The 14,442-nt window shown below is 39.4% G+C and overlaps 2 protein-coding genes across 2 annotated transcripts in view; both read left to right on the top strand.

The window, feature by feature from the left end:
* slc39a1 (solute carrier family 39 member 1) overlaps positions 1-3,191 on the top strand; it is a gene marked incomplete at its 5' end in the record, with an annotated part of 6,972 nt that extends 3,781 nt beyond the window's left edge. Inside the window, 1 exon segment of the mRNA XM_005939162.3 lies at positions 1,067-3,191. Within this exon segment, the coding sequence (XP_005939224.1) occupies positions 1,067-1,420 (354 nt within the window). The 3' untranslated portion in view covers positions 1,421-3,191.
* A 3,808-nt stretch (positions 3,192-6,999) lies between these two features.
* Positions 7,000-13,241, top strand: LOC102305849 (retinaldehyde-binding protein 1). The gene is made up of 8 exons (XM_005939159.3): positions 7,000-7,069; positions 7,719-7,759; positions 8,191-8,319; positions 8,414-8,618; positions 9,821-9,999; positions 10,083-10,241; positions 12,230-12,340; positions 12,432-13,241. The coding sequence occupies exons 2-8, from the start codon at positions 7,751-7,753 to the stop codon at positions 12,576-12,578; spliced, it is 939 nt and encodes a 312-aa protein (XP_005939221.1). The 5' UTR covers positions 7,000-7,069; positions 7,719-7,750; the 3' UTR covers positions 12,579-13,241.
* Positions 13,242-14,442: the final 1,201 nt, after the last annotated feature.

Raw genomic sequence — 14,442 nt, 5'->3', positions numbered from 1 at the left:
AAAGCACCGAAATGTGCGCTGCTTTTCGGTCTGGTTACTACCGTTTATGGCACCGGACACCGGTACCCATCCCTACATATGAATCATTCAAGCATAAACTTATCAAAGAACCAATTTTAATTGTATCTTTAGGCACTTTGTTACCAGCAGTCTGTTGTATAAACGTGTGATTTGTTGCCAAAGATAACAGTTTGACATTATATTGTTTTTTTCACCACCAAGGTGATTTCCAAAGAGCATTTCTCAGCAGGCTGTCTCCTTTATGCTTAAAAAAACCAACAACAAAACACACAACCAAAAGAGTAACGTTGGTTATACCACATATTGATGTTCTAGCTCCTTACAATTATATAAATACGTTGTATTTGTATGTATGTTTGGACGTTTCAGTAAGTCCCCAGGATGGCTTAAGACTTTTGCACACTACTCTACAAATATTGCTAGGGATGGGAATTGATTAGAATATATCGATTCGGTTCCTCATTGATTCTCGCTGGGTTGTTATTGGCTCCATTTTCAGAGTCACCGCCATTGCTAAGCTGCAAAAAGCAAATTACATTCACACAAATCTATTGCATGCTGTGGGTCAAATGTTTGTGCATGTTTGTTGAGGTATTCCCCCTCTTTCCTGTGATCAGTGTTGGAGTCGTGACTCACAGTCATTATTACACATACTACACAGAACACTTTTATTAAAAGTAATGGACTGCATTACTCAATTACTCACAGGAAAAAATAATTTGTTGTACCACTCACTAAATTAATCCATATTAAAATAGCTGAAACACTTATCGGAGCCCATTGCAGCAGCTGTCATAAATTTGTGTTTTATAAAACGGCTTCTTCTCTGGCAGCTGGTGAATTTGTTAGAACTAAACACATAATAATTAAAACATGTCACAGAATAGATTCCTTTTAATAATTCCTGCTACCATTAAACTTCTATAATTTAGCCCCAGCCTTAGTACACCTAGTCTTCTACATGCTGTTGTTTGTTTCATTGTAATTACAGCTTTATAACACAAAGTAAATCTAAATATACTCAAAATGTCTTTATTTTTTCCAGGTACTGGAGATTTGCATCGCTATTCTTGTTCATAAGAGCATCATCGTGTTCAGCCTGTCTGTGAAGCTGGTCCAGAGCACAGTTCGCCCACTGTGGGTTGCCGCTTACATCGTAGTGTTTGCCTTGATGTCTCCTTTAGGCATCGCCATCGGCATCGGTGTGATGGAGGCTCAGCTGACAGCCGGACCTCTGATCCAGGCCGTGCTGGAGGGGCTCGCTGCAGGCACGTTTGTTTACATCACTTTCCTGGAGATTCTCCCGCATGAGCTGAATTCCCCCGGGAATCAGCTCCTTAAGGTGATGTTCATCCTGTTCGGCTTCACCATCATGGCAGGTTTGACATTTTTGGGTTGAAACTGACATTTCGTTACTTTCGGCTGACATTGCCGTCAGGATATCCCTTGCATCTGTTGTACAGCTCCCACAGATTCACTTCACTTTGGTACACAGAGACAAACTTTAAGGAAGACGTAGCTTTGCTGCCACAGGGTTACACCTACTCCTGGAGTCGTTCATATCAAAGGAGCGTGACAACATTTGGCATTTTATTGCTTTACGTTTTAACTTTTACAGTATTGCATATTGAAATACAGAGGACCAAGACATGAGGAATCAATGTCAACAAATGCTATAAAATACATCAAATAGTATTAAAAATAATTGCAGGCTAACTTGTTTCTAAAATGTGACACATGCTAATATTTCCGTTCTAATTTGCATCTGTATTTAACTTTGTGGTAATTCACCAATTTTTTTTATTTTAATGTACTTTTTCAAGAGTGCTTCCATATGGTTTCATATTTGTGTTTTATTTAACCCACCGCCCAACTAAATCATGTGTTGCCATTTATTTATTACATATTTTTAAGTGTTTTATGCATTTATGCTTAAACATGGATTTTCAAGGGAGAATTGGTCCTGGGGGTTGTTGTGTAAGAGGGAAAATAAAACATAACAATAAATAAATATGAATATTTAAAAAAATGAATGATTAGTTTATAATAAAACGGAAATATCACTGGTAAAAATTAAATTAAAAAAAAGATTATTAATACAAAGGTAAATAAATACAGATGCAAATTAAATTAAACCAGTCAAAAGTTTGTCCAAACCTGTGACTGGATTGTGTTTCTGTCGCATTTTATAAATGATATACATTTGTTTATATATCATTTATTTGTATATCGGTTTTTGATTTGGGCACTTTTGGCCCTCCATAAAGATGAACTACTGACTGCAGTGCTGCATTTGTTGAATTCATCGCTGATGTTATTTTGAAATGCATGCTGAACGTTGCCTCTGAACTTTCAGGATATGCACATCACCACTGCAACAAAGGGGCAGTCTATAAATATGACCTCTTTTAATTCATTCAATCACTATGCCTGGTGCCTCCAGAGCTTTAATATTTATAAATCGCAAGGTCAGCGGAGAAGTTTGACAGTTACTTCTTTCCGAAATGCACTGATTGTTTCTTTACTTTTGTTTCACGCATGTTGTTCTTTACAGTTGGCTCAGTTGGGTATTTGGGGTTTGTAAACTGGTTTTTCACTGACCCGGTCTTGTTTACTAAATGTTGTTTTTCCAGTGATTTTAGTAAGTTCTTACATATTGTTCTTAATACTCTTATTTTACTTCTTATTACTGAAAAGATGATGCATCACTACTATTTTAAAAAGGGTTGCAGGTCTAGTATAAAGTACCATATTTCAGCCTGCTTACACTCCAAGTACTGACTGTTATATTTAAGCAGTGAAGTATCTCTTGTGTAATCTTCTGACTCCACATACGTGCAAAAAGCAGGAAGTATAAATTTGATTGGCATGAAAAGGACACTGTCATCAAAAAAAGTGTTATAATGACATGACATGTCCCATGCCTCGCCTTTTTTATTTTTATTTTTTAATGTCACCTTTGGTTAACCAAAGAAATAAAAGCCACTCCTTTTCTTTAGCACAACATCACCCAGTTTGCACTCTAACATATAAAAATCATTTGAAAACCTTGACTGTCTTTTTATAAGCAAACTACATGTATATTTTGTGCCTTATGGTCATTCTTCTCATGAGAAACACGACTGCTTTTTGTTAACCTTTTCAAAGTAAAAAGGAACTTTAAAAAATGAGTGCAAGTGCTGGTTCTTTCTTTGTTGTTGTTGTTGTTTACAACGGAGCTGTCTCGTTGTCTCATCGTCTACTTTCACTCTCACGCGATCTCACGCATGAACCCCAAATGTCATCATTCCCTGACTTCAAACCAAAAACTGCAAAATAAATAAGGCAAATGTAAAGTAATGGAACTAACACACATACAGAGATTCCTTCATTTATGAGTGGGATGTGAAAAGAGGAAGAATTTTTAAAAGAGGAAGATCACAGAGAGGGTTCATGATTGCAGGGGTGTGGTATGGCTACGGGCAAATGATGTCCTGTGGTGACCTCTAAAGGGAGCAGGTGAAAGAAAAACAAGTCCAATGTGAATATTTAACTTAACAAATTGGGTTTTTAAAATTTTGCGTGGTGTGTTTGGGGGTTTGATTGCATTTGGCAGCAGATTACTGGAGCCACATGGTGGGAGTGTTGATCCTCTGTCTTATAGCCTCATCCAAAATGGACAGCATACCAAACAGACAGAAATAAGAGACTTAAATCTAAGTTTTTAGGAATACCATTTAGTGATTACGTGTAGGCACACGAAGGCGACATTTCAAGAAGGTATTTTAACATTTGCAAACACGCTGGTCATCTCACTTAATTTTCTTTTTAAGTAGTAATTTAGTGTGGAACAACCAGGGTCTAAATCGGGGTGGGGAACTCCAGGCCGTGAGGGCCGGTGTCCTGCTCGTTTCAGATCTCACCCTGAGTCAACACACCTGAATCAAATGCTTAGTTCATTACCAGGCCTCTGGAGAACTACAAATCGTGTTGTGGAGATCATTTAGCCATTTGAATCAGCTGTGTTGGATCAAGGGCACGGTCTAAATAATAAAAACAGTGATATCGAAGTTGTATGCTGGCTGACTGAAGATCTTGAATAAATAATTTTACTTTCAGCATTTAATTTGTAGTACATCATCTTTAATTCCCATACACTGAATATATTTTACTTCTGTTGTCCACAATGTTAAAAGCATCCACTTAGTATAGTGTAAGTCCCCTTTGCGCCCCCAAATGTTGGCAGTGCTCTACTACTTGCAGTGTCGTGTGGTGCACTGTCAGACAGTGGCAGCTATGTTGTGAGGGTCTACAAAGTAAAATCCACATGAATGCCAGGAGAACCCTGCACTGTAAAAGGATGCACAGTATACTTCGCACTTCAGAGGTGATCAGAGTGCACTGAAACAGTAAAACAGCTCGAAATTCTTCTTTATTAGATTTGTGGTCACAGAGTCCTGCTTGTTGGCTTGCAGGGTGACATAACTGACAGGAATTCCTTCGCATCTTTGAGCTTTACTCTAACCCAGAGACAAGAACAAAAAAAAAAAACATAGCCACATCCGATGTGATACATGGAGGAGTGGTTAACCCCTGACTGCCTCTGTAAAGCAATAAGAGCTTATTCAAAAAAGCAGAAAGAAAATCACTAATGAGAGCCTCTGATAGACGAACAATGACACAGTAAGCCTGCCAGTTCTAGATCACAGAGGCCTCAGTGTGTGGAGGAAGGAGACCCGGCAGAGCATCAAGCTTTAGTGTGGGGTGGACGGTTTACCCATACCTCATTAACCTCCTTACAGTAATGCCATTGAATACTCCCATTTTGTCTCGCCGACATGCAGATTACATCCTAAGTACCTAAAATGCTCTCCTTTTTCATGCTGCGATGGCACAACTTGGTCTTAGGAAGAACAATGTCACAAACCACATAAAAAAAAACATGATTTGTTTTTTTATAATTGCACAGAAAAGGTTTTTTTGAATGCACACCACATTTCAAAGATTGTTGCCATTTTTAAAAAAGGAAAAAGATTTAGGTGACAAATGTCATATGACTCATCCAGCCATTAAAGATACAGTCGATCATTGCTTCAACCTTATGTGATTAAAAAAAATGAATGTTTTACTAAAAAATATAGATCGATTTGTGTGTATTTACGTCTTCCAACGAACTGATGCGTTCACATAAACTTGGTAATAATCCATTAAAAATGCATAAGAGCAGGCCAGTTATTGGAAACCGCTATGTTGCCGCCATCTGGACATCTTGATTCTGACTAATTGCATTTTATGTATGTGAGCAGAAACTAGCATGTTTCTGCTCACATACATAAAAAGCATGTCAAATTGATATTGTCTCAATTTTGTTATTGTCAACAGCATAGAAGTGCGACCGTCTCCACTCTGAAAAGCTGACAACAAGCCAGCTGAAAAAACCCCAACAAGCACAGGTTATAAGCTAACATTACGCCAGCTATGTTTGCCTTGAGTGTCATAAGAACCTTTGACTCTGATACTGAACGAGCAGGGAGACGTCAGAAAGCTCACTTTTAAGGAAACTGGTCTTGATCTTCAACAAAATTCAACGGAGTTGAATTCAAGTTCCCTCCTTGTCCGTACTCAGCCTCTCGTTACATTCTGTTCCGTAGATTTTATGTCATCTGTCTTAAAGACAAAACAAGGGAAGAGAAAAAGAATGGGGAATAGAAACTAATGGCCGGCAGTATTAAAAAGCTTAAACTAAAGAAAAACAAACTTAAAACAGACACACATCTACGTTAATACACATAAACACGCATACATATACGTGTAAAGTTTGCATTCTCTCCTGCTTACACTTATGATCAATTAACAAATCACCTAGTTAGACTAATTACATTTTTAACCAATTCAACATCTACTTTAATGAGTTACTGCACTGGCATTTCATAAGTACACAAAAAACTGACACGAACCTCCAGCATGTTTTGACCAGACAATGGCAGTTAGATGATAAAATATTAGGGGGTGCTCATGAACTCACAAATCATAATAAAGGGAACATAACAAATTTCATATCAAACATATGTCACAGCAACTACAAATGCTTAGTGGTATTAAGGTCACTCACGGTCAGCTAGACAACCAATAAAAGAAACTCTAAAAGAAATAAAGCAAAACATGGATTCTCACTTCCTGCAATTAGTGAGAGGAACTAAAAGAGAGGCCAGTTTGTCTGATATTGTGCAGTCATGCATAAGTAATCCATAATGTGGGACCCAAAACAAGTGATCCCCTCTGAGGAGGATTTCAAAGAATGTGCATAAAGGAATAGCTAGTGGTCCTCTCGCTCATATGACATTTCCTCCTTTCATGTCACATGTGCTGGGTTAACAGCACATGTGACATGAAAGGTGGGATTTCTCCTACATCAGTGATAGTGAAATGCATATTTCATGAGAATGTGGAAATAAGTGCTAATAAGAACTGTTGTGGAAGGTTTGGTCCAGGGTACGGTGGTCATAAGGTGCAAAACAAAAAACACACCACTTTGTTTAATTCATGTGTTTTCTCAATGAAAGGGTTTCTTTTATTCTGATTTTGAGGGCAGCACAGTGGTCACCTCACAGCAAGAAGTTCCTAAGCTTGATTCCTAAAGCCAGACCAGGCTCCAGCCCCCCCACAGTGCTGATTTAGATCAGCAGAAGAAAATGGATGGATGGCTCTTTTGTATATTTCTATGTACATCAAGAGCAAAAAAAGAAAAGAAGCTGAGTCATATACCTGTTCAATAAATCTTTTTTCATACAATTAAAATAAAAAATAAAATTTCACTTTTTAATTTCATTTAAAACAAATTCTATTCTTTGTCTTGCATGTTTCATTTTGGCACCATGGGACTCCATCCCAGCTCACGCTTTGCATCGCAGTTTGCATCATCTAGATTAGCCACCTGTCGTAATCCACTGTGTCATTTTAATCCTACTTTGAGTGTTTTTTCTTCCAGTAACTCCTCCCCTCGTGGTCCTCTCTGTCCCTGCTGTCTCCTCTGCCACTCGCTGTAGGTCTCTGATCCTGTCTGCTCGAGGTAAGGCTGCTCAGCTCTAAATCATTCGATAGACAGATAAACACAGACAAATAACATATGAGCACTTTGAGGATATATGTATCATATTTTGTGTAGTAACTAAAAATCACATTAAAAACAAAATATTTTTGCTTTGATGTCAATTGACAGAAACCTTGTTTTTTACTTTGATTAATACGTCTTTCATAGTTTAAATGAAGGATTTATGCATTTCTGTTAAGTTTCTTCTATTGTTTGCTGCACTGCAATCAGGTTTGAATTTTGCACTCTAAAGAGCCTAAAACACTCACTGAAGAGAAACTTCAGCACCTGTGTCATGATTCTTGGTTAAAGAGCTTTAACTCAATTATAACAATTATTTGGTTTTATACAGAATTGAAACTATTTAAGCAAATTGTTCATTTATATATATATATATATATAAACTTTTCAATTAAAAAAAAGCTTTCAGTCAAGCTGCTTAATGAGCAATACAATGTATTAAAGACCCACCTCTTCATTTTGAATGCTATTGCTTCCTCCTGGTGATGTTGTATTTGTGTAGTTCTCAGATTATGTCATACATCATTAATTGAAAGAGCGTCTGCATTGTTTCTTTTTGGTGTAATGTGGTCACGTTCTGTTTGTGCCAAATCTTCTTCCTCCACAGTTTTAGCGTCGCTGCTGTGAGACGCTGCAACCATGGCTACTGTAAGTTCAATTTCTCTGCAACAGTCCAGAGTGCTCCAGTGTCACTTTATCTCTGTTTACGGCAGTTAGGTCAGTTTCTGGCCTCAGTTCAGTGGTTCAGTGTGGGCTAAAAGCATTAGAGGGCTTTGAGTTCTAACTGTCAGCACATGATGCTGCTTAGTATTGTTATTGTGCCAGTAAATGCTGGCTCTGGGATGGGTCCTTAAGCTGTTTTTAAGAAATGGCTTCAGAAGTCCTTTCTGCGATCATGTGAAGCAGATTAACCAGACGTTCGCTGGCATGCATCGTATGGAGTCGGGAGGTCCTTGGACCCATTTTTTGCACAATTAATGCATACTTTTATTTTTATTTGAAAACTACTGAAGCCTGAAACGATGAGGTAAAACACAAACAATAAAGGAGGATTTTAACGTGGATTTTTTGTCATGCAGACTGGTACTTTTCGCATGGTGTCAGAGGAGGAGCAAGCAATGAGGTCAAAGCTGGAGCATTTGACAGTGAAGGATCATGGGCCTGTGTTTGGGCTGTGCCACAAACTGCCTGGACACACTGTGCAAAAGGTAAAGTAAGCATAGTTTCTAATGGCAGCAAATACACGAGTCATATATATGGTCCTTGGATGGCTCAGGGTTCGTGCTGATGTTACCCTTCCAGGCGAAGGATGAGCTGAATGAGACAGATGAGAGACGGGCATCATCGCTGAAGGACCTGCGGGCCTTGATGAAAGAGAGGGCAGCCGATGGAGACGGCCTGGCCAAGCTGATCCTGGAGCGCTTTGGGGACAAACCCGACTCTTTGTTCCTGCGCTTCCTCAGAGCTCGCAAGTTTGATGTTGACAGGGCCCACGAGCTCATGAAAGGTGATTTCCAACCTACTAAATACAACTTTATGAGAAGCACTTTATTTCATTGAGTAGAGAGACAAAAAAGAGAGTTTTTTCCTTGCATCATTTTGGCACCCAAGCGCTTCAGTAATTGATGGTGAGGCCTCTTTTGTGCTCCTCGTATGCATGAATCCCAGGCCATCGCTGAGGCAGGGGGGCATGTGTTCATTAATTGGGAGCTTTGAGATTCTTCTGAGTGAGCTGACAAAGCTGTTCTTTGTGTGTCCAAATGGGACGGCAGGTTTGCTTCACTTGTGAGTCCGCCGCGTTCTGCTGGGAACTTCTGCTGCTCTGGGAGCGGGTTAAGATTAAAAAGAGCAATTCAACAATAGTGAGGACACCTTATGACTTGCCCTGCACACACAAAAACCTCTTAATCTTTTTTTCAATCCTCCGAATGATCAGAATGCTGTTTCCTAACCAGATTGGGTCAAAATGATGCCCATTTATTATTCCAATAATATAATAATGTAATATTCCATTAAACCTTGAGCTGATCTTAAACCTAGTAACCTTAACTCAAGCATCGGCATAATTCTGGAACCAGAATTTCTGAATCTTGGTGCTGCTGTTGTTGGAATACTCCATCCCCACAAAAACAAAAATACACACCTGCACATTCATCAATATAGAAAAGTTGTTCCGTGTGAGACTGGAATCCATGCACATCCAGATGGACTGTCTTTCCCTCTCTGTCTCTCTCTCTCATAAACACATTTACTGTGGGTTAATTGGTGCCTTGCTTAGATGGACTGGAGCCCCACTGACACAGGACTATCATTGTGTGGGTGCATCAGAAATATGCAGTGCTGTGTACACTGTGGGGTTGTGAGTTATTAGTATCCAGTGAGAGAATTCAATTCAATTCAGTTTTATTTACATAGCACCAAATCACAACAACAGTCACCTCAAGGCACTTTATATTGTAAGGTAAAGACCCTACAAACCCAACAATCCAATAATCCCCTTTGAGCAAGCACTTGGTGACAGTGGGAAAGAAAAACTCCCTTTTAACAGGATAAAACCTCCGCCAGAACCAGGCACAGGGACGAGCAGCCATCTACCACGACCGACTGGTGGTGATGGGAGTAAAACGGGAAAGACGCGCCGTGAAAGAGAGATGGGGATTAATAATAACTAATGAGAATGCAGCTGATCTGTTGGTTGTGGTTCTCCAGGTTACGTACGCTTCAGGAAGGAGTATCCTGAGCTTTTTGAGAACCTGACCCCCGAGGCAGTCCGCAGCACAGTCGAAGCGGGATACCCAGTGGTTCTGCCCAGCAGAGACAAGTATGGCCGCGTGGTCCTGCTCTTTAACATCGACAACTGGGACCTGGAGGAGATCACCTTCGATGAGGTACCCGAAAAGCAGCCCTGCACAGCTGCAGCTCAGTCATCCAAGTGTACTCTGTGAAATATATGTCCTTTTGCGTGTAATAGGTGTTGAGGGCATACTGCGTGATCCTAGAGAAGCTGCTCGAGAATGACGAGACCCAGATCAATGGATTTGTGCTGATTGAGAACTTCAAAGGCTTCACAATGCAGCATGCCTCAGGAATCAAGCCAGCTGAGCTCAAGAAGATGGTGGACATGCTGCAGGTTAGGGCTGAGCGAAATGGCCTAAAATCCATATCACAGCATAATATCACTGCCTCTTGGTGTTCTTTTACGTTCTTTTAATGTAGCTTTTCATTGTTACGCTGATGACCTGCAGCTTTATGTTCCTCTAACCATTGGAAATTGTGCTGAAGTCTCTAAACTAGAATCTTGTGTATCTGCAATTAGGGGCTCGTTATCAGATAATTTCTTGCTCCTAAATACTGATAAGACAGAGTTTACATGAGACTCGAAGGAGAGCACCATGTTGAACCACATGCCCAAGTTTTTTACAGCAGAGGTTCTTGTCCATGCATTTGTGTCTTCATGTATTGATTATTGTAACGCTCTTCTTTCTGGGCTTCCAAAGAAAAGTTTCAGAGGTCTACAGATGGTGTAAAATGCAGCTGCTCGTATTTTAACAAGAACTGGGAAATTTGAGCACATTACCCCTGTACTGAGATCTCTTCACTGGCTACCTTGTCAGGTTCGAGCAGATTTCAAGATCCTGCTGCCCACCTACAAGGCTTTAAATGGATTGGCACCTTCATACCTCTCCGACCTTTTACACCTTTATGTTCGATCCCGTGCTCTACGATCTCAGGCCTTCTAAAGGTTCCTAGAGCCAGAAAAAAGACAGTTGGAGAGCGTGCTTTTTCTTTTCATGCCCCATTCTTGTGGAACAACCTCCCTCAAGATATTAGGGAGGCACGCTCTGTGGAGGTTTTTAAAACTAAGTTGAAGACACATTTGTTCACCCTATCTTACATGTCTTAATTCTATGTCTTTTAGTTTTTAAATTCTTACTATTTTTAACTTGTATTGTGTTTTTACTTGTACTGCTATTTATTGCTTTTATTTATTCATCTTTTTAGTTTCAAATAGCTGTACAGCACTTTGTTTGAAAGCGCTTTATAAATAAAGTTATTATTATTATTATTATTATTATTATTATTAATTTGAAGCATGTGCCGTAACGATATATATCGCGATATATTCTCTTCTTCTGTATACCGTATTTTCCGCACTATAAGGCACATTTAAAATCCTTTAATTTTCTCAAAAATTGACAGTGTGCCTTATAATCTAGAATAATCCCCAGAATAATCTGGGTCCAAAACGCCGTCTGCTTCAGGTCCCAAAGTCAAATGAACACATCGGCATCACTGAGTTAAAAACTGTCTAAATTCTTTCATCTTTAATAAAATGATCAGTGTTGCTGCTTTACCAGGTGTAACAATTAAGTTTAACATCCAGGCATCCATGAAAACAGAATTTATTAAATTTAACAGAGTTAGACGTTAGCAGGAAGTCAGCTCGCTAGTTTCCACCTAAACATGATATTTTGACTGAGAGATTTCTAAAAGACTTAAAACGTACAGCTCTGCTATCACTTCCAACATAAATGAAGACAGAAAACTAAACAGCAGTGACGTTTTTAGGGTTGCTGAAGTTGGGCTAGCTGGTATATAATGATGTGCTACGTGATCGCTAGCGACACAGCTATGTTAGCATAAACACAGTGAAGCTGGAGGATGAATGCTATCTTTTTTCCACTCAATAAAAGTTAACGCGAGGGTTCCCGATGACTAGGGACAAATGCAATCGCATGACAGGATGCTGTAAACGAACCAAACTTCAGTCAGGAGAACAACTGAAATAATCAGATGGGAATAGAGCAGCTGCAAGAGAATTCAGCATTAATAAATCAATGGTATGGAAGTGGAGGAAGCGTAGCTTTTGGCTTATTACTGTCGCCCGGCATAATTTGCAGATGCTTTCAACCAAAACAGGCGCAGCTTGATGACTCCGTCAACATGCGCTATCATGGTAGAGCGTCTAGTCAAAATCTCTACCATTGACCAAATTCATATCGTTTCTACTGTATACCGTTTATATCGCCCACCCCTACTGCAGGCCCAAACAGACTCAGAATGAAAGCTGATGTGGAGCCTCAAACTAGTTTTTGGCTCTTTTGTGTTTTTCTGCAGGACTCGTTCCCAGCCCGTTTCAAGGCAGTTCACGTTATTCACCAGCCTTGGTACTTCACCACTACCTACAACGTGGTTAAACCCTTCATGAAGAGCAAGCTGCTGGAGAGGGTAAAGATAAGGGACACAGCTGACAGCAGCTATATTTTTTTGGCTTTAAATCTAAGCTACATCTTTAAATGCTGATTCTAACTTCCCTCAGGTCTTTGTTCATGGTGATGAATTGGACAACTACCTCAAAGAATTCGATGCAGACATCCTGCCTTCAGACTTTGGTGGTAAAGCACCGGTGGCCGACTACCAGCCCATCGCCACAAAGCTTTTTGGCTCTGAAGACACCGCTCTCTGAAGAAACAATCCTCCCATTTCAAACCCGAGAGTAGAGCCTTTTACCTGAAGTGCTTTTTGTGTGATCAGATCAGATATGTGGTCTGTATTAAGGCTAGATTTTTACTTTCTAAAAAAACAAAATTCAGGCAGTACATAGACGTATGTAGGCTTAGAAGCAGGGGATGTTTTGTGTTATATAAATGGAAAAGGTAAAGGATGTTGTTTAGATATATGAAGGAGAGAATAACTGATAGTAATCACTTGTTACTTTACATTGACATGTACTGACAATCCTCTCATGTATGACATGTATGAGTGGAGGAAGAATGACAGAGCTGGTCAAGACCAGGCTGATTTGTGTTTGGTGTGCTTTGCCTCATAGATCAATCTGCTGTACACAGAACAACCTTTTGCTTACCACCCCGTGATACAGATTTCAACATAGCAAAGTCTCGAGGGGTGAATTTGAGATTGATATCCAGAGGGAAAACTAATAAGGCATGTTTTAGAATAAAGGGCCTCCTGATGCAGTGCCTTAAATAGGAACAGTTGCTTGCCTCAGTGGCCTTGTTTCAACATATCATGTGAGGCGTGATGTACCAAGAAGATGCATTCTGGAGGTTGCACTGGATTGAAAAATGTAAAATAAAATCTTTTTTGTGCATCTTTTTTTTTTTTAAATTAATGGCCATTTTTATCATTTGTTCTATATTTTAACCAGCTAAACCCACTCTAGGGTTAAATGGTTAAACCAGGGTTAATTAATGAGTATATTTAAAATAATGAAGTTTTAAATTAGAGACTGAATGATGTGCGATTTTTTTAAGGCCAATAACCAGTCCTTATATTTGGTGATTTTAAAATCTGTTTTTCTGATGTAGTGGCTGATAATTTTTTTCTTTCAGACACATGAACAATAAACAGATTTCCCACACGTTTGTTGTATTGTTTTTTGTTTGTTTAATGCTCTGCCCAGGGCTGGACTGGGACAAAAAATCGGCCCGGGCATTTTGACTAGAGACCGGCCCACCAGGAATTATAGGAAAAGCCATAAAGCCTTTGAATGGAAACAAATGCTGTTGTGACGGTGATGTACACTGTTATGTTGGTATATATGTATGATTACATTTTACATCAGATGACCACTTTGGTTGTAAGATTCAGCTAATTATTTATCAAAAGCTAGACATTTTAAATGAGAATAAGAAAGAAAAGTATTTCTTTGTTTGTGCCCCCTCTCCCTGTTAATGCCCTACCTGGCCCCCTGGCAAAACTTTGCTAGACCCGCCCCTGCACAGATGTCAGCTATGTAAAAAATTATCCTGGTGTTATTTGTCTCTCAGAAACAGTTCATAACTTCTCTTTAACTCATTCATGTCACCTAAAAGGTAAATCTGTTTCTCCATCACCTGTTCAGCTCTGATGTTTCAGTAAGGACATCTCCTGGTTTCATCTTCATGTTTCCCTCTCACCAGATATCCAAACTGCTTTATAAATAAAGTTTATTATTATTATTATTTATGGAAGCATGTATAAGGAGAATAAGACAGGGCCCAGAATAGAGCCCTGAGGTATTCCACAAGCGAGTGTAGCATCACAGAGCATGTTCTGCTCTCTAATTAAGAGGCAAACCATGTTAGAGCAGAGCCTTGAATGCCGACACGTCTTTAGATGGGTTAATAAGATTGTGTGGTCAACAGTGCTGCACTCAGGTCTAGAAGAATTGAAACTGTACATTTTCCAGAGTCAGCAGCTAAAAGCACATCGTTGAATACCTTCAGTTCAGCAGACTCTGTGCTGTGGAAGGCTCTGAAACTAGACTGACATTTATCCAGAATACTATGTGTGTCTAAGAATGAGGATAATTGGTGGAGGACAACTTT

This window comes from Haplochromis burtoni, unplaced genomic scaffold (genome assembly GCF_018398535.1).
Source record: "Haplochromis burtoni strain Fernald_Lab_line unplaced genomic scaffold, NCSU_Asbu1 Contig_263, whole genome shotgun sequence".
NCBI classification, from domain to species: domain Eukaryota; kingdom Metazoa; phylum Chordata; class Actinopteri; order Cichliformes; family Cichlidae; genus Haplochromis; species Haplochromis burtoni.
The sequence above is the reverse complement of the archived record's forward strand: the minus strand, read 5'-3'. Positions and strand labels throughout refer to the sequence as shown.

What these genes read in the sequence shown, in the direction of transcription:
- LOC102305849 (XM_005939159.3), top strand. An exon ending in GGCCCACGAGCTCATGAAAG is followed by an intron (nt 8,619 to 9,820) that starts GTGATTTCCAAC and finishes GTGGTTCTCCAG; the next exon opens with GTTACGTACGCTTCAGGAAG. An exon ending in AGAGCAAGCTGCTGGAGAGG is followed by an intron (nt 12,341 to 12,431) that starts GTAAAGATAAGG and finishes AACTTCCCTCAG; the next exon opens with GTCTTTGTTCATGGTGATGA.